General features: G+C 41.4%; 1 protein-coding gene across 4 annotated transcripts in view; it reads right to left on the bottom strand.

The window, feature by feature from the left end:
* RABEP1 (rabaptin, RAB GTPase binding effector protein 1) overlaps nucleotides 1–25,779 on the bottom strand; it is a 49,372-nt gene extending 23,593 nt beyond the window's left edge. Inside the window, exons 1-5 of one of the 4 annotated variants that reach the window (XM_056329982.1) lie at nucleotides 24,352–24,380; nucleotides 24,157–24,226; nucleotides 6,837–6,965; nucleotides 4,450–4,653; nucleotides 2,997–3,157 (exon numbers count right to left, since the gene is read on the bottom strand). In XM_056329982.1, coding sequence (XP_056185957.1) covers nucleotides 2,997–3,157; nucleotides 4,450–4,582 — 294 coding nt within the window. In that variant the 5' untranslated portion in view covers nucleotides 4,583–4,653; nucleotides 6,837–6,965; nucleotides 24,157–24,226; nucleotides 24,352–24,380. Of the gene's footprint in view, nucleotides 1–2,996; nucleotides 3,158–4,449; nucleotides 4,654–6,836; nucleotides 6,966–11,823; nucleotides 11,864–11,977; nucleotides 12,123–24,156; nucleotides 24,227–24,351; nucleotides 24,381–25,598 lie in introns of those variants that run through there. The other 3 variants (XM_056329958.1, XM_056329977.1, XM_056329969.1) reach the window with 3 other exon arrangements.
* Nucleotides 25,780–26,413: the final 634 nt, after the last annotated feature.

Raw genomic sequence — 26,413 nt, 5'->3', positions numbered from 1 at the left:
AGCATGCTTATCATCAGAACTGCCCTTTTGAGTCAGGGAGATCTATAGAATTTTCAGCACAGATTTTTTAGAAATCATTGCTTTATGATAAAAGTAACAGAACACACAAGTTTTCTACAGAGACTTGACAATTTCCGACCTGAAATATATTTACATAGAAAAGCAAAATAGGTGCTTCCAGACAGGTGCACGTGTTCCACCAGTCATGCTCTTTCTGACGAGAAGATGCTCAAGAACACCAAACACCAGGTTTGCAGCTAGGTTTGGATACCTCTGGCAAAGTAGTCACAATCTAGCAAATACAGCTCAAAATAGTACGCTTATCAAAACATTATCCACCCGCTCTAAGTGCTCCCAAACAAGGATAAATAACATACACAGTGGAAGCCTGACAGCATACATACCAAAACCATACACTCAACCAAATAAATAAACTTTGAATTCAAAGAGAGGTTTACAGAATTTGGAGCAACATTTGTTATCTACCATTCATCTCTTTCAGGGGAATAAGTATCCAAACAAGAATAATCGTTAGTGATTACGTGGATGCAGTATTAAATTTAACAGGTTTTTCTTTGTAGTTTAAAATAGGTTTTACAGGCATATTGAACACAACTGAACTGAGAGATGATCCAGTCAAGACAGCCAAGAAGATTGGCGCCCTGGACTGAAATGTATGGCTTGCAGTCTTGTCTCTGCTCTGTGCATTCTCACCTCTCAATGAGAAGGCTAGACAATGGTATGGTTTTCTGCTAGTTTTAAGAACTGTGACATATTATATGCTGGTACAGCATCTACTTACAACCCAGAAAGCAAAGTACTTTTTTACTCCTTTGAGATGCTTGGAGATTCCCTACAACTGGCTAGAAGATGCAGGTATTTTTAAAAAACTCTTTCCAAGTTTATGCCTTAAAATAAAATAAATCTATCCTTACAATGGAGCATAAATACAACATTATTGGCTGGAAAAGCCATTTTGTATGAGGAATTGATCACAAATCTTCAAACAGCACATCCCAAGAAAATTCCTCCTTTCTCACTGACTGCTGAGGCATGAATATTCAATATTTTGCTAGGCAAACACAACTTTTTATGGGCTTGGGATCTGCTTGTGTTTGTTTTTAGTTAAAACTGAATGTCCTTTTCCTAATTTTGATCTAATTCTTAGTCTCTCTGAGGAAAAAACTCACAGGTTTAATGACAAAGAAGATTAAAAAAATCATGCAAAGCAGTTTAAGCAATTATTTCAAGCTGCACTCCAAAGATCAGATTTCCCCCTCCCCCTCCTATTACATAACGTACATGTTCCTCTGCTTTATAAAGGAAGCTAATAAAGGCCTAAAAGCCTCCCAAGCTCCTATTAATGAAGTGATTAATAAACTGATCACCTGTTCCTTCAGGATCACAAGGGAATTATTTCCCTTTTAAAGGGGTATAGTTGAAAGTGTTATTTCTCTGATATATTAAACTTCTAAATGCTAACTGGCACATAGCAAAGGCACTAAGTTTAGGTGAGGTGCGCTGTCATCTGAGCAACTTGTAGCTCCAACTGTTACATGATCAGTACGTTCAGATTTAAAAAAAAAAAAAAGAATGCTGAGATTTTAGTTATTGGAAAGACTCTCTCGGTCGAGAGAGATTGTTTTCTGAAAATTCTTATGGCAATTTGTTGGTAATGCCTTGCCAGGACTTTCACACTACGAACTCTGCATCTTTTGGGTTGTTTCTAGAAGACTCACCACACTGATCCAATTTTGAACCTTCCAGCTTCAACCAAAGTCTTTTTTCTCTTAAATTATGCCTTAAAATTCCAGTGGCAGTAATTCTGTAGTCAGCACGTTGGCAAACAGGCTTTACTCTCACTTCTACCTTTATCAATCCAGACTACATGAACAGCAAACAGCACACGGCAATTATGCAACCACAACTAGCAACATTCAAGAATCTCATTGCAAGTCTCAGAAAAATAATTCCACTTTGCAACCTAATGCTGATTGCTTGTTACAACATAGTAAAAACAGGTAAAATAGGTATTATGTGGAATGTTTGGGATATTCAATACTGCATTTCTGCTGACAGCAAGCAGAAACAAGGAAATGTAGTTATGTGGTGGATTATCAGACATTAATCTACTCCTTTACTGAATATAGGATCATTTATTACATTAAAATTGTCTTCAAATACTTGAAGACTACTGTAAGCCTGCTGAGAAGACAAATTCACTTAAATGCAAGATTTTATAATAATCAAAGTTTCCAATATATTGATCTATTATGACAGATTCAATTTCCCCCCTGACTGAAAGAGAAATACACCAAATCTTCAACCACAAGAACAAAAAATAATCCCAACTCAACACAAGGCACCTCAATCTACTTCTATGAACTCTTTTTAAGTCAAAGAACTTGGAACAACAACAGCAGCAAAGTATTTCCAAACTCCAGGGCAATTATCTTTCATCTAGAGCCTGTTGTTTTGTGACAGCAAGGTTTTGTATTTCCTAGGAAGCCAGTAATACTGTGTTGCACAAACACGGCTTACCTTAAAGAAAGACGAAAGACACTTTAGATATAGCGCACATTAAACACCTCAAAAGAAGTTTATAGGATCTGAGAAAGGGAACAAAAGTGCACAAGTGTAAAGGAAATTTTGTAAGTCTGCAGTCAGTCCAGAAAAATCTGAAGTGGGCTTCGACTTCATTTGACGTTACATCAAGAGACTTTACAAGGTCTCCTGCTTCTACAAGCTGAAGGCCAAACCTTACCATCTTCTCAGGTGCAATCCTCGTACCGAATCCATGTAATCAGGTAGAATACCTCTGCAGATTCAAATGCAGGACTAGGTCACAATGACTTCCATGAACAAAAGAGTTGAAAGTTGGCAGAACGAGGCTATGTGTATTTCTGAGGAACTACAGCAGGCCATAGAAAGGAACTCACACATAACAACATAAGTGCATCTTGAAACAGAATCTGAAAAACTAGATCTCAATGTACCTTTTTCATTTCATTTTCTAGGTTTTCTTCCTCTTGACCTTCAGACAGTCGCCTTCTTAACTCTGCTATTTCCCGTTCTACATTTTCTCGATATTGATTCCACTGAGCTCGCTCTTGCTCCAACCTGTGATGATACTGGAGCTCATAGTCACGAACAGTCTCTATAAAACAGCATTTTCAAAACTTATTTTCAATGTAAGATAAAAAACAGAGCTTTAGGAACTGCCATTTCCAACTATTCAATGATTTATCATAACTGATCAAAACTAGGACAACAGCAAACTCTCCCTTTCTCTTTCTTCCCTTTGATTCTTGCCTCAAAACCCAACCACGTAAGTAAAAGCTCCAAAGGAACTGCATCCTAATTTGTACCATCATTAAAACACAAATAACCCCCCCAAATTGTGTAACTCCTAATTTAAAAATAACATACATGTCTAAAATCCTATTTAGCAGCCCATTTTGTACCTCCAAGCACATCATCCAAACAAACTACCAAAACCCTACTTACTTACTCCATAATTCAAAGAAGCTAGAACTTCTCACACAGCTTTCATTGCTCTGTTATTATTATTACCCCTTCAGGTAAGGAGCTGTCTTTGTTTACATAGGGACAGCAGCTGGCACAAGTGAGCCTTAATCTAGGTTCATGCACTATGTAGATCATAAATAAACAGCAATTTGTGTACTCAATATACATGAAGATTTGTCTTCTCTGGGGGAAAAGCATAATCAGGTGATGGAAAAACTGCCAACAGGTCGTAGGGTCAAGAAATTGTGATCCTGTTTGTGAACATTTAAGAAAACAGCCTGTTATGGCAACAGCCTGTCCCCAGTTTACATCCTGCATTTGGTTCCTTGCACATTGTTTGTCTGAGAAATGTCAACAGCTGGGCAACATGCAAACATAACAAAGAATAGCTCAGAACTATCAAGGAAAAAAAAGGAGGGGGGAAAAAAAAAAAAAAAAAAGACACCCACGACTGACACAGAGCAGCAAGTTCAGTTACTAGCCTGGGGAAAAGTCCATGTGACAGTACTGGAGGGACACAACTGTCTGACAGCAGAACTATGTTTACACAGAAGGAAAGAAGAGAATCATGCTGTCAGCCTAAAGCTGTTTTCAGGCTTGTCAAATTACATGCATCATACTTATCTTCATGGAAGCATAAAGTACCACATTCATAGTCCCTCAAAAAATGCTTTGCATGTATGTGGGAGTTCCCATTGCCATGACTCCTTCTAAAATCTAATCTCATATTTACAGAGAAGAACCACCAAGTTCCTTTCCACACACACTGGGGAACTACGCTTCATCCACCATTTCTGTGGCCCAGTTTTGCCAAGGCTTGAAAAGCAGCTACCCATACTCAGTGCAAGAGCAGGCACGGATCACTAAATGCATACTAAAGAGGTGTCTGAGCTTAGCCGCAGCGGCTTGCCTGCTTGTTACCTTTCATAATAGCTTGTAGCGAAGCTACTTCTTCTTGCCACTGTCTCTTCACCTCATCAATAGCTTCCTGCTTTGTATTCTCAGATACTGTAGCTATAGCTTTGATGTTCTCCATTTCAGCATGAGCCTCCATCAGCTGGGTCCGCAATTGTCCCAGGTCATCCTGGGCTGCTTGCAGCACTGCATTTTGTCTTTTCAGGTCCTCTGAAAAGTAGTTATTATTTACATTTAGCTTGATTAATAAATTCAATCTGAAGAGTATCCATAGTTGCTATGGCAAAGAGAAGCACTCTAATGAAGGAGTGAAGGAAGCACTGGTGTTAAAGCATCTACCCATAAAAACTGAACAAATGTTAGCAGGTATCTTTTAAAGGAACATTATTTCTTGAATTTGCTTGCCTGCCTTTGCCTTTTAATAACAAAGTACCTTCTCATGGGCGCAGCCACAAAGCAGACACTGTAGGTATACCCTATGAAACAATATACCTGATTGAAGCGAACTGTGCTTTTAATGAGTTCATCATTATGTAACTCATTCTGATAATGAGTCTGAAAAAGATAACAACAGACAGGAAGACAGTTCTTCCCCCATTTTTGGCACCAACTTGGTCCTGAATTTGGATAGAACCTCATACTTCTTGAACAGAAACACTGTGACCACTACATTGAGCCCACACAAGAAAACTATGCAGCCTAATTTGCTTTTTACCATGGCTCTGATAAAACTGAGGTTCTACTGAAAAAAGGGTTACATTCAATGGAGCATCCACTACTTCTTTAATTGTTGCAACTATGAACAGGAATTTCACATCATCCTCCTGAGTTTTCAGTTAATCTGAAGCAAAAAGCTCTGGAGGGTATGTATTATACTATTACCTCCAAAAGCACTACCACAAAATAGTTTTATGCCCACATAAGACTATTCCAGTGGCAATTGCTTTTAGCAGAAACATCTGGCCACTGTACAACAAACACCAAGCTATCTCCATGTATCTCCCTCAGACCCAAAAACTTAATCAAACCTGGTGCCCAACACCTTCCCTCTTGACAGAGAACATGGAATTCAGAGGCAAATAGGTACTCTAAAGGGCATTAAACCTTGTGTGTAAAAAACACAAAAAACAAAAAAACCCACACCCAACCAAAAAAACCCTACAAGATCCTGTAGCATTTATATTACTTAGTTCTCAAACAACAGTATTAAGGATGGGTTGCAACAATCCCAACATACATTTAGGAAAGGGTCTTGGAGTAAAGGAAGGGGAAAAAAAAAAATCTTGGGGGATGAGGGTGGTGGAAAGTAATTGCTTGTATATCCTCCCTGGTATCCTTTTGATTCAGTACATGTGAAAGTTGGATATTTTTTTCCCCTCATCACAATTTATTTTTATTTTCTATTTTTTGACTGTTCTGAAAAAGAGAGAATTATTGCTGATCTCACCAGTTGTGTCTCGTATCTTAAATTTCCTTTCATCCAGCTGCTAGAGACACAAAGAAATAGGCCTTCTGTGTGATCTGATCTTCATTATGCCTGTTGTATTTCTGCTCTTATAAGCTTATACAAGCAGCTGCAGTCTTAATGCATTATTTTCTGGCTCTGCTTTCATATGTTAAAGACAGGAAAATCATCAGGATTAGAAATAAATCAATTTGGCTCTCAGAACAACAGCTATCTCTCTACTGTCCAATTCTTCATCAGATATTTGAGCTCATATGTTTCAAATTTTCCTCTAAAGAGTGTTATTGAAACAGATGCCCTTGGCTGGTATTGAAACTTTTATAATGTTTGCTGCTTACATTCTACCTCAGATGGAAATTCAAGACAAATTAATTCTAAATAGAAAAGCCAGCCACAAACAGCACACCATCTAGACTAAGCCTTTCTATTTACCAGATCAGCTGCTGTTCAGAGATAATGAGCATACCATGACTTCAGAAAGTTAGTACTGAAATTCAGTGGTGCTGCTTCTGCACGTACATCAAATTGCTCTGCTGACTCCTATCCACGCAGGCAAATCTTTAAATTTAATTCTGAAAGTTCATTCTAGGAAGCTAAATAGCCACCTACTGAATTTTACTCTCTGCTTGTCTCTTAGGTTCTTACTATATCTACTTAAAAGGCTACTGTTACTTTTCCATTTTTGGCAAATTAAATACAATACCTTATCCTACTAACCACGCTGGATATGCAGTCAACTATCCCAGCAGAAAACCCCCTTAAATCCTAATTACCCTTAACCAGGGGAAAGAAAAAAAAAAAAGCAGAGCAGCGTGCATGGGCAAATGGGGAATTGCAGTTTGCATTACAAAGGTTATTCTTCATACAGGGATTATTTGAAGATGATATTTAATAAACTTTAGAATAATCCAGAGAATGGAGAACTTACCTTCCTTTGCCAAGTATAACTCCTTAAATTTTGCTCTCTTTTGATTAAATTCTTGCTCAAGTTGCTGTTTTGTGCGCAGAAATTCTGCATTGACCTTTTCCAATTCTGCTACCCGTTGTAGAAGAGCAACTAAAAATAAAACAGAAGATAAAGTATGTCGATAACAGTTAAGGCGTTTCATTCTGCAAGTTTGAGGCTTAGTCTTTTCAAAATATCTTTACGCATTAGCTCCGCTGTTGCCCCACGATACATCAGGACAACTAGTAGGAGTCCTTCAAGCAACTAAGGAAGATAAGTTTTCTTAGACTGTAGCACCAATTATAACTGGGTATCTTTGCAGCACTAGAGGTGCATGTAGGAGGGAATTCTGTAGAAAACAATAAATCTCCCAAAGAACACCACAATTTTCTATATACAATGAAGGAAGAAATGGGGGGGAAAAACCCACCAGTGCCAGAATTATTTCTATTGGTGCTTCTTTCCAAAACACTGGGAATTTAGTCGCAAGGCAGAGGAACAGTGTGTAAAGGCTGAGCAACAAAGCACCAAGTTCTCAAAGGCTGAGGTCAAAGAAAACAAAGTGACAGCTGCACAGCTAACAGCTATAGAAGAACAAAGCACAGAAAAACCCGTAAGCTAAAAATTAGGTGCCATTATCTTTCCTCTCATCAGTTCTGCACAATCACCAAGAAGATGAACCAGACTATACCCAGTGAGGTCTACCAAAAGATTATGACAATCTATGAAGAAATAACTGATCGTAAGATTAAACTCTCCTCATTTCCAGCAGGCAGAAATCCTCAAGGGCGCACATACATCACACTATTTTCCAGTATTTACCACGTTAGCAGTTGATCTGGTGGTACAACAAAAGGAGGAACAGTAGGAAGTCCACAAGGCACCTAAAGACTGCTATGATGCAGTTGTGTTGAAAAAAAAAATACAATGCCATTGTATGATGCTATAAAGATCCCACACAATCACCGACCTTGTAATATCGATCTTCCTGTGCAACTAACTTCTTTGCACCTCAAGAAGTATAGGCCTGTTTTAGGTGCCAGACAGTTTTATGTTGCGCACCTCTGAATTCAAATACAAAACAGAAACAGAAGACAGAGGAGCTAGAACAAAACCCATCTCCATGCTGCGATGCACTGAACAAATAATGTTCCTCACCACAATTCTCTATCTGTTCTGCAAAAGCATTTTATGGACACATTCCAACTCCGTTGTGCAAAGCTGAATCACTTCGGTTATAGCCTCTACACAGCACAGACTAGATACATAAAATCTTGATCCATCAGGAGCATCTACATATCACGCCCAACAGGCTTCCCACCAAAAATAAGTAGCAAAAACATAGTACAAAGGCTACAAGATGTCAGTATCAAACATTTAGACTTACAAACAGCCAGAACTGGATCTAGAGCTTACAGTGGTAAAACACTGGATGGTCAATGCCTCTGAGACTGGGTGAGTTATATTTATTTTTAGCACCAGATGACTTAGAGTAAGAGCAGACACAAACAAAAGGATCTTTTAAAAGCACAGGTGTGTTTTACCAATTGCTGGTTATGAGGGGTTATGGTGTTACAAAGTACAGCACTTACACCTTTTATCTGATAGAGTTGAACAGATTATCTCTAGATACAGGACTAGAGGAACTTTAACATTGCTTTTTAACTGAAATCCTCATTTTGTTTTTCTATAACCTTAACATCAACACATCAGTTTTTCTGGCCAGCAACCCCTACCTGGATAGTGCAAAGCCAACTGCACAGTATTCTCCAGAAAATGCAAGGAACCTGTAGCAAAGATGACACACCGAGAGCAAAGAAAGAAACAGCACACATGGAGCCAGGCTCTGCTAGCAAAACCACTTCCCAAGGCTAAAGAGTTGCCTTTGATCTCTTGCTGAAGTCTTCCAAAGGGAAATCTTCCAAGTGCTTGACTATATTTCCGAGGGAGGGTGATGCTGCCAGCGGCGCCAGCACCTGCTTTGCACCTCCGAGCTGTGAGGCGCCATGCCTGCCGCGCAGGAGCTGGTTTTGATCTCACCCTTTCAGCTCTCAAGAGGCAACCATCAGAGGCGCCCAAGCCTACGCCAGCTGCCTGCCGCGCTCAGGGGCAGGTCGCTAAAGCCACCGGCAGCTCCGTGCCAGCAGGCCTGGCACCACACGCTGGGGTCCAGAACACAGCAAGGAGTGAGGACACTGCTCCCCCTACAAACACCGTTTGGAAGATTCAGACACAAAATTGTTCAATTCCGCAATTACAAATTCTGAAAGTTAACAAATCAACTGCCGCCACCAGCCAACTCCCCGCCCCCCCCCCCCCCAGCCCCAGCGAAGGCTCAAGCACTCCTTGTCACTTGTTTCCCTTCCCATCTTTCTTTGGTGGAGAGGCGGCAGCAGCTGTGCTACTGCTCCCATCAGAAAGCCGTTGTACAAAGCGACTAAGGTGCGTTTCTTCCAAAAGGAGAGAGTTGCTTCTGCTGAGGATGGAAGGATGAGAGGACACCACAAGAGCAGAAACTTCAAGCGCTTCAAGTTGGGGGAACAACAGGCTCATGCTTTTTAAACCCTCCCACCCAAACAAAAGAGGAATGGTGGTCACCAAGCAGGAAATGCAATTTAAATATTTACCATTTTACAGTATTACCCCTCTGCAGCCTAGCAGTTATGTGTAAAAAAGTAAGAGATAAATAAATAAATAACCAACCCCCACCACAACAGCTCTGGCAGGTGTCAGCACCAGCTGTACCCATTCAAAAAACGAACAGTTTAAGGTCTCAACTGCAGGTCATGCATCACTGCAACTGTGTATTAACATGATTCTTTCTCTTCTGCTACTAAGTTTAAAGTGGTTTTACTACCTGTGCTACATACAGGGCTCAGGACAAGCCTTGGCATATCCACACAGTGAGACATGGCACAGAAACTTAAGGACAATAAGCTATGCCATACATCAACCTCTTAAAATGCACGTGTGTAAAAAGCAAAAGATTTCTTTCCTAAGACAGCATGACAGCTACCGCCTTTCTCCCAAGTATAAATGATTAAGCTTACAAAAAAATTTTCTTCTTCTCCGGGGGTACGGTTTGTACTATGGCCATACAGATACTCCACTTCCCAAAATGAAAGCATGAACCCAAGCTGCCAGCTGCAGGTAACGGCAGGCTACACCACAGACTGAAGCCTGCCTGGAAACACATTGATGTCAATGGCAGGAAATAAGCTCATTCATAGATTTTTCAATTAGGTCTTTGGCATTTATAGCTTGCTTCTTGCTCTGAATTTAGGTCCAAGTCACCCTAGGTCAGTAATGGAGCTGAAAAAGAAAACTTTTTATTCGCCATCAGGCTATCAACTTTTTTTTTAAAAAAAAAACAAAACCAAATCTCCAAACCAAACCACATTTTGCAGTGACAGTATTAATTAGCTTGCTGGAGTCGCCGTCTCTATGCTCCTATTTCCATGCACAGAAATGCAGCTATCAATGTTTAACACCACCAACGAAGTATATAGTAAACACGGCCTGATAGATGGTCAGTTCTGGTGGAGCAACTGAAACAGGATCTTGTGTTACATACGAGATCAAAACAGGTACAGAACATGCTGTATTTCACAAGAGCAGTAGTGTGGAAGACCTAATTCCTTAATTAGGCCCCTAACTCATCAAGAAACAAACCAAAACGCTAAAGACCTGATTTCTTAACTCCTGAAATAGCACTGAAAAAAATTTAAATTAAAATTGATATCCCAAACTGAAAAACAAACAAGCAAACAAGTAGTCCTTTGGGCCAACAGTTTATTAGCTGTAAATAGCACTTTTTATTCCAGAGTATTAGGGCAAATAGGCTACCGATGACAGACATGCCAATCAAATTATTAGCTTTGTTTCAGACATGTCAATCAAATTATTAGCTTTGTTTCTAACAGACGACACAGATTTTGCAGAGACCTTTCAGGTCAGAAGCAGGGATCACCAATCTCCCTGTTTAACACCAACACTGCAGCGAAGTACAGCATATGCTATTATGTGGCTTAACCAGGTAGAAGAACTCAAAAGAAAGGCAGCAAAATTCATTTCAGAGTCATCAGCTTACAGGAGAACTACGACGACTTGCAGTACACAAAGTGAAACTCTTGTGAAAAAGATAAAAACTTTCTCTTAACCCACTACACGGCAAAATTTCAGTTCAAGGAAAAGACAGGAACACACACACACATTTCTTCCTGACTAGTTACTTAAGCGCTGTTCCACAGATCAGCTCCCAGAAGGATTAAATTTTGTGTTTGACAAAGTTTCCAGTTACACAAACACGTAGTGACCATTCCAGAACTAAGACAGACAAAGCCGATTATCAATAAGACTATTTTTGAGTACTGGGTCTATTTATAAAATTAATGCCACAAAGCTTTCTACTTGATATTTAAAGTGTCAAACGTGACATCAAGAGTTCAGTCCTACATAGCCGAAATCTAAAAAATAATCAGAAGTGATACACACTATAAACTTATCGGAAGGAAAAAAAAAAATTAAAAATAATCACTTCTGCCATACTTACGTCATTTTCCACTTTTCTTTTCCTGCCATGATTGCCCGAGACAGAAGTATGAAAAAATAAAAATATATGGCTGCTCATTTTTCTTTATGCTCATTTCCTAAGAGTACTAATTTCCATCTATCATGACATCACATTGGAACCACAGTTATGTTACTATATAGATTTTTAATCCAAGAGTCTGCTACCAGGACATGTATTTAGACTGCAAACAGATTTACTTAATTTTCTTCAAACAGGATTTGTTTTTGAAAAAAACCAAACACAAAAAATATCCCCTCAAAACCCCAAATTAATCCTCAAAACACCACATTCTTTAAAATATACCCCAATACAGTTGTCCTGTAAGAGGCACCCAGAAGTAAAAGGAATAGATTATGGTTCTTTTAATAAGCACGTTGAACTGAATTCCTGACTTACCAAATGATGGTTGCTTTATTTTCATAGAAAAAAAATTTTGCCTTTACATACAGATATTAAGCAGCAGCAGACCAAACTGAAGGAAAAAAAGGGAAGAAAAGAATTATTTGCTTTTCCCAAACTAGCATTTGGAAGCATCAAGCATTTTATTTACCTGGACAAATGGCTGAAGCTTGCTGGTGAGCACACTCTTGCCTAGTTTTATTTGAGGACAGAGAACGACACCAGACTTCTCACTCGCCACCTTCCTTTTCAGAGTGGCAACAAATCTGCCTGGATTATCACACCTCTCCTTTAGAGCATACTGCACTACATGCAATGATGATAACTAAGCTACAGAAAGGGAAAAGAAGAAAAAAAAAAAAAGAAAAAAAAAGGGAAAAGATTCTAACCTACAGCTGTGCAATGTGAGACATGCCGTGGCTTGCCAGCATCACCACCAGTAAGCAGCTCTGCAGAAGTTACTCTCCAGCAGTTCCCCATTTTGGGCAGAGTGGTGGCTTTCAGAGACATTGTTGCATTCATCCAACAATTTCTAGTTTATTGCACAGTTGAAGGTTATTCGACATCCACAATGTGTTCACTATTGACTAAACATTCATCAGCAAACAATCCAGTACAAATTTAATGCTACGTACATCAAAACTTGTGTTGCTGACAAATGCAGCTATCGCTTACAATGCAGAATTGAGCCTTGCTGCATCGGATCTGTTACAAGTAGCTTTTTATTTATTGCAGTAAATCGATAATTGCAAGATCAAAAATATTCAACTGAGCACTGCATGTTAGAAACATCTAACCACACTGTAAATATTATACTAACATCAAGTGGAAATTTGCAATATACTATTAAAGTTTGAAAGTAATACTATTTTTTCATCGAAGCTGAATGACTGAAGCATACCTTGCCACTATAACTTATGGTCTTAGTAGTGCCTATTCCTTCTCTATTTTCCTTTTTTTTTTTTTTTTTTATGTTAAACACTGTATGACATGCTACATTAAGGACATCAGAAAAAAAAAAGCCATCACCAAATTAAAATTATTAAAATCTAAAGAAATGGAGGTGCATTGAATAAATGGGAGGATTCTCTTTATAATACTATCAAGAAGAGAACAAAAACAAAGGGAAGAGAAAACAAGGGTTCTTTAAATGGCTTAATCCTGCACAGTTGAACAGCCACAAGCAATAACAACTAAGTAATGTTTGGCATGATATTGTAAAAACTTGCATAATTGTTTCTATGCCCATCTTCAGGGCATTTTGCATGAGTTGCCGGCATTTCACAGGTACGTCGTCTCAAAGATCATGTTCCTGCTTCCACCAGCTGAGGTAGCTGCTATTCACCATGAAGCATTGCTCAGCACCAAAGCTGCAGCTGGTGCTGCTGGTTTAAATTGATGCAGAAGTGTAGAGCAGGCAAATGAACATGACAGCATCTCCAAGATGAGGCCAAACACCAGTTACCAAAAGTAACTCAGTACTCATTAGTAAAACAACGTACTGTCCTGCATCTGCAATGTGCAATCATTTTTACTGAAATCTTACCCAAAATACGTTTATACAGCAAAAAGTACTGTTTCTCCTTCCCCATTTAATTCCACTTCCCACTTTTTCTCCCTTTTCACAGCACTCACAACATACTAACAGCTTTGTTGCTTTGTTATTGCCTCCTTCGCCTTCTTTCTTGGACACAAAACCAGGCAGTCACGATTCTGGGGTCCAAATCTCCATCCCCTGACATTCCTGATAGGAATCACACCAGACTTCCTCCCAGTTTTGGTAAGCCCACTTCTTGTGATGAGTAATGCTCCTTACCTCCTCTACACGTAGTCATTCTGGCCCCAGGTAACTTAAGTCTAGTTTTAAATGTATGCTTAGTTAAACATTATTTATATTAGATTGCAATGGAACAGTGTTTGCCCACATCAAGTATCACAGGAACGCAGTTAATCACTTATGTCCACGTTGACAGTAATTTTTTTTTCCAGCAATCTCTCTTTCATTTGCTAAAAGCATTGTTTCTTCCCAAGGACAGTCCCTACCTCCATCATTACAGTCTGGCTTTTCCTCCATCCCTTATCATAGCAATTGGTTCTTTCCTTCACCATTTCACTAGAATAGCCATCAGACCTCTCAGTTTCGTGCACACACTTTTCTCCACTTTATGCATGAGGGGTTTTGCCATCATTAGTTTTTACCCCATTTCTTTTCTGCCAGTGATGTTTTGACAGCTGGGGAGAACAACCCCTCAGGAAAACACTATTTGTTAGCATTTTTTCAAGAGAATCAACCATGCTTTATGCCTCATCAATTCAGTGATAACTTTAATAGGGCAGCAGTGAATCACAGGTTTGGAAAAGTCAACCGGACATCACAACAGATCGTATCCTATAGAAAGCATTTTGGCTGCATCCTACTGCTACCATCAGTGAATCTTCCCAGAAAAGCAGTGTTGGTAAGCTTGAATGCACATCACAGTATTTCCAAAGTCAACAGCAAGCTACCGTTCAGTGAACTTTGAATTCATCTACAGCAACACAAAATGGAGAAAACTGAGTTATCATTCTCATCACAATCATCAGCATTTCCCCTGCCCGCTCAGTGCTTGGAGCTCTTTTCATTTTTCATTTTCAATTTTTCATTTTTATAACCGCTCTTTACAAGAGGATCAATTTTAAAAAAAAAAAAAAAAAAAAAAAAACAAAACACTGCAGGAAAAAAGCTCAATGATTTCTTGGCTTTATGCAGGGTATATTTACCCTACAGGCTGTGTACATTTACTCAAACTAGTCACTGCTTGAGCAAACAAGAGCACAGTGATGACAGCACAAAACTCAGGGAAGGTTAAGTATCCAAGTACTGGCCAGATTTCTCTAAAAGGGCTCACAGCTTGTGCTGAGTGTCATTGCTGCTACAATTACACCATTATCAGCTCAAATCTAGCCTAGGTAGATCTACCTAGACTGTACCCCGCAGTCACAGCCTGACTTGATCCCTTTGGCAAAGCTTTTCGAGCCTTTAATACATCTAAGCTTCAACAATGCATTGGCAAACATGGCAGCATTCATGCACGCTTTCACCACTCCTTTTAGTTCATCAGTCTTTTCTACCTTGTTAACTGGTAAGCTAAATAGTCAACATAAGGTGTTTCAAGCAGGAGTGCAGAGGAGGCTCCTTCAGCCTGTACAAAGGGCTCCAGCAGAGCCACTGATCTCCCCTCCGCAGTATTTTAAAGCAAGACCCCCAAAAAGGCAAGGTACGTAACTCCTCCTGACCAAAACATCAAAAATATGAATGAGTCTTCGTATTCACGCAGGAATGCTTCTGCCAGGCTTTTCCACACTACCACATCTCATCATTTGCATGCTATAACCACAAAATCCAGAACAGATTAAACTACTTCACGTGGCAATTACACTTGACGGTGAGGTTTTCAGTCTATCTTGCCTTGCAAGAAAAACAAAATTTCAGTTAAAGATATTGTCTGTTTTAGTGAACCATCAGAAACCTGCTGTTCCAATCAAATAAGAATATTTCAGATTGACAGATATTTAGGGAAAGATTCTGACACGCACTTCACTATACAGGAGACCATATACACAATTTCTCACTCTCAACACCACTAGTATAAATGTTTTCTTAAAACGTAAACATTTGCTAGACCCAGATGAGAAACTCAGTACAGAATTTTCTTTCAAGATAATTTAATTGCTGACTCATTTTCAGTGGGAGGGAAAATAAAAATTCCTTTGACTCCTTATAAATGTTTATCACTTCGCCTACAGATTTATTAAAGGCTATCCTCTTTTGGGGAAAAAAAAGTGAATAAAGTATGACTCAGCTGACAGGGAAAAAGCAAAACAAAACAGAACAACCCTACTGCATTGTTCTCTTTGATAAAATAATTTAATAATTATTATATAATTATTAAATAAATAATTTCATTATCATTAAAACAAAACCATTCCATTAATTCAAAATTTCCCCTAGGTACCCTAGATCTCATGCTGTCTTGCTGTTTGCCACAGGGACAACAATTCTGGTGTAGCTTTGAGAGCATTCAGGCTACAGACCATTCCAAATACTCTGCTTCCCAATTTCTGAGCAGAAAGAAAGAACAAATTAGTGATGATTTAACACACCTTACAATTCAAAGGAAGGTAAAAAAAGTGAAATATTTAATTGGAGAGACGAGTACATAGCTAGATCAATAAAACTATGCAGGGTAAACCAAAGAGAAGTCACTGTATGTAAACCAAAGAGAAATTTATGTAGGCAATGGCTTCTCTAGCTTACCATTGCTACAGGTATGAGACTGCCGTTTAAAGCATATCAGCATGTTTGTGGACATTTTCAAAAGCTGACATAATCAGTAATAGCGTGCAAACTCAATTCCACATGTGCAGCTACCAGACAGCATTAGTGCACTTTTACAGGTATGAGTAAAGCTTCAGAAACAGCAGCAATTCACACACATCCCAAGAGTTATGAATGTGAACAAGCACCACAAAAGGGATTTAATACCAGATGTCTTACCCTCTGTGGTTCCCTATCCCTTCTTACATAATTTGGCCACCCAAATTGGTAAACAGAGAATAAACAGAGAACGGGAACAGGTGAAGACTGACTTTCAAGGAATAGTAATTTAAAAGTATTAGCTGTCAGAGAAGCAGGTTGCAAGCATAAAAATATGGTACCTTAGAGTCATCACTTAAAGGATATAAATCTTAATAAATGGCCTGGGAAATATTGATGCCAGAGGTAATTATGGAGACACTGTGGTCATAAATACAGTATGACAAATAATAAATTATTAACATCTTTATTTGATAAGGAACAGTAATACAGTTCCTATCATTTGGAGTAAGGTTTCTACAGCAATTTAATAGTTTCCCTGAGAACAACAGACTACTACTCCCCCAAGCCTGTATAATCTATTTCTTGACAGAAAACACAGCCATCGTTCTAAATATTCATATTTTTTGCTACCACTTGTCAACCAAATGAGTTCCTAAACATTTAGAAATGAATAAAACTCCTCCAGCATGATTTTTTTTTAAAAAAATTAAATACACACGGTGTACAAGCAATATAGAACATGAAGACTTTACAAAGCCAGCAGTTATAATCATTTTAAATCAACTTAAGTACCAGTGGTCATCTGAAAGGGTAACTCAGCGCTCCCACCTCACCCCGACACACATGCTTTTATCCCTACCCACCCAGCTACAAGAGCCTTTGAGGCTGTGCAGTGACAGAATCAGAGAAGTGATACAGCAAAAAAGTTGAGGGGTAGGAGGGGGGTGAGTCAAACCAATTTTCAGCCAAACTAGGTCCCGGATCACGCTTATCACTTGGCTGGGCATATACCAGAACTGGCACAAACATGACAGCAAAGACACAGACTGGTTCAAACTGGGAAAAAAAAAAAAAAAAAAAAAAAAAAGTCTGAACGATACCCTTGGACACTCATATTGCTACTGTGTGGTCCAGCTCTAACACTCATCCGGTCCTTCACTAAATCACTCAGACCCGTGAATGCAGCAGCAAGAAGTTCTCAACTGGGTGACTGCGCTGAACTGGCTCAGTGATGGGTCCAATGACACAAAGGAAATGACGGGAACACGACTATGGGCGCAGGAAGAAGAGAGCAGGGTCAATCCTTTCAGCAGAAGCAACCTTCTAGACTGGCTTAGCTGAAATGTGAAATGCCAGCCTATGGGTATAGTTTGATAAACAGTTTAAACCTAAGTGCACACTGCTGGCCAAAAGAGATAGCCTGGCCTTCCCTCTGTCCTGCACTCTTCCTTGTGGCAACCGAGATCGGTGTAGTTGTGCAGCAGAACATACTTTTTAAGACTGTCATTTGCAAGTGATAAATGACCTTCCTCAAATTCTGATTTCCATTCCAGCTCTCCAGGGGAAGCTTACAGACTTAATCTGTATCAGAAAGCAAATTCCAAAGCTCAGATTTCCCATCAGTGTTTGTATACACATCAGTTTTGAAAAAATGCAACTGAAAGGGTGTCTCCAGTATAGATGTATTTAGACTGGTACAAAACCTAGAGCTGGAGATAAAAATATATCAGAAAACATTTGTATTCCAGAATAAGGTTAGGCTCACATTTACTTCTACTTGAAGGTAAATACGCTAGTACAAAACCACAGTTAGATTAGACTCAATAACATGCCGTTACAACCCTTCCTGATGTATCATCAACTAAATGTAAGCCTCAGTGCCTCAAATGAATGCAACCTTTGTAACATCAGGAGCTTCTACACCATTTAGAGATTTAGCATCTTTATCTCCAGTTCCACCTAAAACTCAAACAGAAGCTGTGAAGGCCAGACAGACAGCTATAATATGCTCACAGCCAGAAGCAGCAGTCAAGCACAGAATACAGTTTGTCTAATTGCTTTCCCGTTAATTTAGGGCTGTAGCTAGGGATGTGTGCAAGGAAGAAGATATAAACAATGAGAGCTGACAATTAAGAAAATCTTCCTTGAAACCAATCTTTAAAAGGAAACCTAAAAGATGTAGCACATGACAAAGATGCCAGCTCATCAGATGATTTGAACGAACAGAGCCAAATTTATGCTTCATATTTCACCAAAATAAACCAAGTAACACCACAGCTAAATTATCTCACAGTGATTTTGGCACAGAGTACTGTTAATGTGAGATGAATGTTCCAATTCCTGTGTATGAAGTCAATGGGAGTCTAATACAAACCTCAGCAGGCTTTAGGAAAGACATTTTCTCAAAGGGTACCAGACATGAAAATTTATAGTAGATTGTTAACATAATTACCGCTTGAGCAATAACTTCTAACACTCATCTGTGTTTCTTCCTATGTAGATTAAAGCCAATGACACTGAAAAGACATATGTATGGATAGTTTTATACTCCGTGGTTGTATCCAAGTTACTGTTTGCAAGTTAATGCATCTTTTCTTCTTTTAAGCAACTAACCATGGCGCTGTTCTAATCGTTTTGCATAGCACTGCTGTAGAATAGATTAAATGTAACACACAAATCACTTCTGTTGGTAAGTATTTTAAGTGTGATCACCCATGCAAATACAAAAAGTTACCCTACCAAGGCATGGGTGTGGTGGATAAACAGTTATAAATGGAAACACTCAGACAAAACCAGCGAGAGAACACTCTTTCTTCTTCCGTTTTGAATAGTTCTCGCTTTTGTTGCCATTTAAATAGCATTTCAAATCTTGTTGCAATTACCTGTATGTTAAAAACACATATTGAAAAGAGATGCAATAAAACCCTTACAGTCTACTCAGGTCACTTTATGAAAGGCATGGGCAACACCACTATAATAACAAAGCCGGTTTGGTTTGATCCTCAGTCTTTCCTCTCACCTACAAGCTATTCCCTCTGGAGCACCACACAGTTAATGCTCCTGTTGTCTTCTGATCTGATCCACTCTGCCATGTATAACTTCCGTTACTGCATTTTTGCTCCATAGTTTTACTAAAAAACATTTTCAGAAACCACAGAATATAACAAGAAGATAAATATTAATAAAAAAAATCCCTCCTGAATTTAAATTTCTTCTCTCAGTGTGACTCACCATTTTTTTGTTTGATTTTTTTGTTGTTGTTAGGTTTTTTAAATCTTCGTTATTTTTCAGTTCTTAACACTGGCAGACACAAGAGACAAGACAGGGCTCAACGACACACAGAACAAACCGAGCAAATCGCAGCAGTGTCAGTGTCCTGCCCTGCTCTCTACTGATACCAACTTGCAGAATGGCTCTGATAGCTAAGAGGTGGAACTCTTACATTTTTCTACCTTTCCAAGAGGCCTAAGTGAACTTCCACCAATTAATTTTTGCAATCTGTGAGGCACTTCTCTCCTTTGGTTAGCCAACCTCACAATAAATAGGTAAATGAAGTTCACTGCCTGCAAAACACTATAAGCTGTACTGAGAAAAGACTCAGAACCTGAACATGCATTAAGACAGGGTTGAAAAGCAGAGGAGGACTTGCTCCACACCAAGAGTAAAGCACGAGAAGATCTTCCCTTCTCAGTAAACAAAAATGGAGAGATCTTTGTTTAAAGAAACAGATGCTTCAAAAGAGAGCAAACAAGCTAAGATCCAACATAGCTAGGGAGCAATGACGTTTGGCAAAGAAAAGATGCTATTCAGAGGAAGTTTGTACAGTCATGGGATTGTCTCTAGAAGAAGAAGAAGGGAGGCACGGAGGAAACTGGGACTGAGGGTGTGCTAACTGCAGGGCAGAGCAAAGACTGGAGCTGCCAAAACAAGGGCAAGGTACACAGGACAGCCACAGACTGGAGGTTGCATAAGGCCTGAGAGAGCAATATTTAAAGATGAGGTGATGGCTGGGAAGGAAGGCTGAGGAAACTGGAGGATTAGCTGAAGAGCAGTAGTTGCTTAAGACAAGGTCAAATGACTGGCTGTCATGTTGACCAGAGAGGAAAAATCTGTGACCAAAGGTCAAGTAAGGCCACATTTCTGCCACTTAACTATGTGGAAGCAGAAATTGCCAGGGGAGGCGGAAACAGATGTGAAGGGTGATTCAAAAGCTCTTATTTTTTCCTCTTCATTGTATTTGGAGGCATCAAGCCAGGGAAGACAAGCACAGGATAGGGACAGGGAGGAAAGAAGCACCACCACAAGTTAGCTGAATGCCAACAGGAGTCATGGCTCACAGAAGCAGGCATGAATGGGAAAAAAAAAAACCCAAGCAAAACACAATGTACCAATGCCTCATATTAGCAGTCATGCTGCAGTTTTGCATGCTTAAGGTACTCTAGGCACTGCTAATAAAGCAACAGGACAACCCACAAGTTTTCTCAAACACCAGGTATATTTCAGTGAAAAGCTAAAGAGGAAAGCTCTTCTTTCTGAAAGACACAGAAATATTAAGGGTACGCTGCTCACTTGTGCCTCCTATGTCAATTTATACAAAGATACCCACTGATTTAAATTTTTCCAGAGATAATTCATCATCATGCTTAACTGACTATACCATGACTAAAATTACACAATGCTTACACTATTTATAGAATAACTTGCAGAGGCTAGTACCATTAACTCAGACACCACTAAATCAGACACTAGAAACAATTCTGCAAGACTATGAACCACTCAAAGAACTAGGCCTTTGGAGTGAAAAATGTTGCTCTTAAATACACACACAACGGCATTCATAGCTAGTTGTCTTCACCCTGCCCACCCCCCATCCTTGCTGTCAGAGACTGCTTAGAAGTCTGCTTAGTAAGTGCTGCTCATCAGTGTTACCAGTTCTTGTCTTGGAAGACTTCAGTCAGAGTAAAGCCATAACCTCATGCCTTCTGTTTGTTTGGTTTTTTTTTTAACCTACATATTTTTCTTTTTTAAAAAATGCCAAATATAATAAAATACCTACATGTAATATAGAAAACCTCACATCTGGGAAGTATTTTTTAATAAAGTGACTGGAGTGAAAACCCAGGAAGTCTGCCGTTCAACTATCATACATTATGAAGTCTATGGGATTTGGTCCACTCCCATGCTGAGACATTGTTTGTTTGAGCTTCTTAAAAGTTTTAAAACAAAATTCCTTGTTCAATCACTTTCAAGGGAGCACACAGAAACTACTTCCACAGTGGGATTCTGCTCCACCCACAAAGGGCTATGGGAAAGCAACTAAGCATCTTGAGGCATCAGGCCAGAAAGCAACGAAAACAGTACTAAGGCCATCTTCTCTGTGACAATGGTGAAGTGACCAAGAAGTAATACAAACGGGCAGAGAACTTGTATTTTCCAGTGTTCAAAATGCAAGAGAGAGTCAGTCCACATGTTAAAAGTATATTCATTGTGCCTTCAGGCGAGTCAACAGCTAATTATAAAGAACAGGGTCATAGTATTTTTCAAAATTGAGAGAGAGATTTGGGACTTGGCTTCAACATGAAAACAGACACCCTGAACATGCGTATTTCCACACCAGAGCAAACTGACCTGCTGTGCAGATCAAAACTTCTTCAGAAATTCTAAAAGGTGGAAACATGTACGTTCAAGCTGTCTGTTTCACTCTTGAAGCCAAATCCCAGATTTTTCCACTGAACTGGTACAGAAAAACACACAGCTTAAAAAAAAAGTTTCAAAGTTTGTGGGGTTTAATTAAAAATATATTTATTTAATAATATTAGTAACTTTTCAATAATAACAAACCGAGGACCAAGCAAAATGAAAGTGAGGGAAGAAATTTTTTGGCTCTGGGAAAGTACCAACAATTTTGAAGTTACTCCCCAAGAGAAAAAGAGTTTAACATTTGACAGTTACATCAACAACACAGCGTTGCACATCAGCCCGCAAAACCAGTCCCCTACCAACCACACCTAGCTTTTGAGATGAGTAATTGTGTTTTAGATACTTCAATTTCATTTAAAAGTGATACTTATAAGGAAAACAACTAGACATGTGAAATTGCCCAAGGCTAAAGTTTTGTTACTTCATTTTCTACGTGACATCCCAAATCCCTCCACTAGCCATGCTCAGCCTCTGGGCTATGTGAGAAGTACAGCGACAGCAAGTCTCATCTCTTGTCAGGATCCCAGATTACTGCCACAGGAAAACAATGCAGCTTGTGGCACTGCCAGTGGTACTAAAATCAATATGGCAACATCCTCCAATCTCCTCTGTACAGCTGAGCAGTTCTCTCCACTGAGAGCTGGCGTAATCTCCAACCACAAGAAACACACCATTTTCACCAGCCTAAGCAGAGGGGTTAAGAACAAGTTACTCCAATACTGTACAAATTCTTTCTGCTGGCAAATTCTTATTAAAATATTTGATGGCCTGTGCCATTAACAGCTTCTTTTATCACAGAACAATATCAGCGGATGTGCTAATTATCAGTCTGTACTAATGGCTTAGGTTTACTAGTGCAGTAAGAAGAGTTTAATAATTTGCATATCATTGTAATTAATTTTAGTCTTGAAGAATTAGTGTTTTATGTAACTGCAGTGTCTTCATTGTAGCATTTTCCAGACATCAGAAGGGGAATAATACTAAAGCCTGAGCATTTTGATAGGGAAAAACTATGCCATAATATTTTGTTTGGTAACCTTATTTTCAGAGATGGTAAGCATCCAGATCCAAATTATACCCAGGGAGGCTGAGAGCATACCACCTTAAAAAATAAAAATATTTTGAAAAATATGGCATTACTGTTCCAGTCATGTAATCTAGACAACGCACATCAATTAAAATCTCACAGAAAAGCACCCTGACCACAATCAATAAGAAGCACACACCTACTTGCAACACAGGTTGACATCATTAGCTAACAGTTCACAGCACAGTGCACACCAGCAGCCAAAGGACTCTGCACTTACCCTTTCTGCGATTGTTATCATATGGAAACTCTATTACCCTACACAAAAGAATTAGAGGGTTATTAACATCTATACTAAGCCAAAGTACAAAAACAGGGTAGGACCTGATGTCCATTCTTTTCCTATTTCTTTGTGCTATTCCTTTCCCTCTTCTTGGGCCCATTTTCATTTCAGTATGGGCATCAGAATAGAATATACATTCTATATGCTATTCCTCTTGTGTTGTTCTATTTATGTTTTTTCTACTGCAGTAGAAACAGTATTTCTTTTATACTTGCTTTCAACAAAAGAATCATAGTTGATGTGTCTTGCACAAATAAAGAATGCATATGGTATTTATAATCAATATAAGTAATCATAAAAAGCCACTGTTTTTCCTTAGGGGAACATACTAATCCAGTTCTATTTTGTCACACAATCTTAAATCAGAGGTTATACTACTCCTTCAAGCAATAAATTCTGTGCAAACAGCTAAAAATACTAAATAATTCCTTTCTTCAATATTTTCTCCACATTAAAATAGAACAGAGAAGTTTCAAGGCATACTTTTGCCAAGTTACTTAAAAATAAAACCAACACATACAAGGACAACAGTATAGTAACCAAAGCGGATAAAAAAAACCCAAACCGCTCCTGTGACTGCCAAAGGAGGATGGGGGAGAGGAGCCATTTTAGGAGCTCTAATTCTTTAGTGTAAGAACACAGCTACTACTTTCAGAATCCATGCAACTTACAGCCAGTTTCCCCCCACCATGTGCCTTCTTTACAGCATCCTCATCTTCCCACAGCTAGAAAGCATGAGAAAGACAGCAATCTGTACCTCCTACAAGAAAGACTTCATCAACCTATCAAATTACTAAATTTTCCTTGCACCTTTTTGCCTTCTTTTCAAACAACAACCACCAAAAAAAAATAATATCTACCTGACTTGTAACTTCTAATATACTACTAATAAAGAACTACCTTTCCTGGTCAAGAGGCAGCAAACATTTGCACAACGCACAGTTCCAGTGCACACCTGCAGTCAGCCAGTCTGCAAGAGCCAGGAAGAAAATTTGTTGGAAGTTGTTCTGTAGCTCTCAGAAGAACAAGCTAAAGAACAATAAACAATGGTTATTCACCAGAAAGTACACAAAAGCAACCCATACCAACACTGACCTTACAAGCAGGACAGCAAGGAAATTCACCTTCTCCTTAGTGCTCTAGAAGGACGAGCATGCAATCATTGACCTTAATGTAGGAAAAAACCTCCACAATCTAAACACCTTCATCATTAAAACTTTTAAAAGGTAGACTGAAATACTGAAATCCCTCAGGATAAGCGCTTTCTCACAGAACTCCACAAAAAAAAAAAAGCCTACACAATTCCCTAGATACGCATAATTAAGAACATATCATTGCCCTTTTCTAACAGAGCGTTTTCCCAGGGAAACTCATCTGCTCTCTAAAAAAAGAGCGCTCTGGCATAGCCCCATGGCTGGGTAAGCACCTACCCTTCGAGGCTGTGCACATCTCTCTAGTCCTCCGATTTCTACGTTATGACCAGGCTCAGCTTCCATTTCTTGCTCTTTCCCCCCTTCCCCCCCATCGCCCAAGCTACTGTTACCTACAGCTCTCCTGACGCACACAGGCCTGTAAGCTATTCCAAGGGGGGGTGGGGGTGACAAATAAATCGTAATTCCTTGTCTGTAATTCCTCCCAAAGCAGAAACAAGTGACCTTTGCAAAACGCTTCAGGGCGAGCCCCGCTGCCTGCCGCAGGGGTAAGTGCCATCGTGAGAGCAGAGCTGTCGCCTCCTTTGTCCTCCCCAGCACAGGAGCCGCTGCCAGGCCCCGGCTCCCGGCCCCGGCCTGCCGAGGCGCCCTCCCACCGCTCCAGCCCGACGCCACCTGCCGCGGCGGTGACCAAGTCCCACCCGGGCCATCAGCGCCTCCGCGGGCACGGCCAGCCCCGCCCGGCCCCCGGCCCCCTGCCCCGGGCGGGGAGGCCTCCCCTGCCCCGGAGCCCCTTCCCGGCTCCGAAGCACCATCCTCCCCGCTGGGCACGCTGGGGAGCCGCCCTTGCTCCACACCGAGCGCATCTACGGGCGAACCGCACCTGCGGCCCCCTTCGCCCCGCCGGGCCCTTCCCCGCCCTCCCTTCCCTCACACGGCGGCCGCCCCCCCGGCCGCGCCGCCCCCCTGGCCCCGCAGGCCGCCAACCCGCGGGTGTCCCCCCTGCCGCCCCGCGCACCCCGTCCCGCCGATACCACCCCCCCGTCGCCGTCACCACCCATCGCCGCGGCCCGGCAAGGCCGCCTCGCCCAGGCCGCTGCCCCCCCGGCCGGCGCGGCTCCACAGGCGAGCCAAGGGCTGGGCAGGCCGCGGCCAGCCGGCTCGGCGGAGCGAGGCCGCCTCCCCCTTTACCGTCCGTCGGAGGACTCGGGCCGGGCTGGGCCATGGCTCCGGCGGGCGGGCGGTGCCGCCGCGGCCTCCTCCGCCTCCAGCCGCGGCGTTGGAGCGGGAACCGCTACGCCAGGGGGCCCCGGCGAGAGACGGGAGCTGGCGGCCCGGACCTCCGCCTCCTCCGCCTCATCCTGACAGCGGCCGCCGCCGGCGGGAGGAGGAGGAGGAGGAGGAGCGTCGCGCAGGCGCCCACGGTGAGACCACGGGACCGGCTGCCGCCACCGGGGCTGGGAGGGCCGGGGCGGCGGGGGAAGGGGCAGGGTGGCTGCTCCCGGGCCGGCCGCCTCCGCGCTGAGGCGCTTTGTCACGCAGCGGCCGAGCGGGGAGGCAGAGCCCGTCCCGGCGGGAGCGGGGCCGGAGCCTCCGCCCGTGGAGGGCAGGGCCGGGGCGGGCTGGCGGGGGCTGAAGGCGTCCGACCGGGGTCCCGCCGGCCCCAGCCCGCCCCAGGGCCCGGTCGTGGGGGCCGGCCCTCCCCGCCCGGCCTGTGCCCAGGGCCTCGGCCTCCCGGGCCGCAGCAAGGCCCTTCCCCGCGCCCGGGAGGCGTCCCTGGCGTTGCTGGTCAGGGGAGCCTGGAAGTGTGGTTAGTGTTTATTATCCAGGGCGTGGGCACAAGCGGCACCAAGGCTGTCCCCTGGTGATGCGGGAGGGGCGCGGGTGTGCCCGGGGGGGGTGGCAGAAGGAGCCCCGGCACCCGTGGGGCCAGAGCCTGTCACCCGTGGGGACCCAGCACCGCCACCCGTGGGGCCCGACCCAGCCACCCGTGGGACCCCATCCCC

The sequence above is a fragment of the Falco biarmicus genome, chromosome 1, assembly GCF_023638135.1.
Source record: "Falco biarmicus isolate bFalBia1 chromosome 1, bFalBia1.pri, whole genome shotgun sequence".
Lineage (NCBI taxonomy): Eukaryota > Metazoa > Chordata > Aves > Falconiformes > Falconidae > Falco > Falco biarmicus.
The sequence above is the reverse complement of the archived record's forward strand: the minus strand, read 5'-3'. Positions and strand labels throughout refer to the sequence as shown.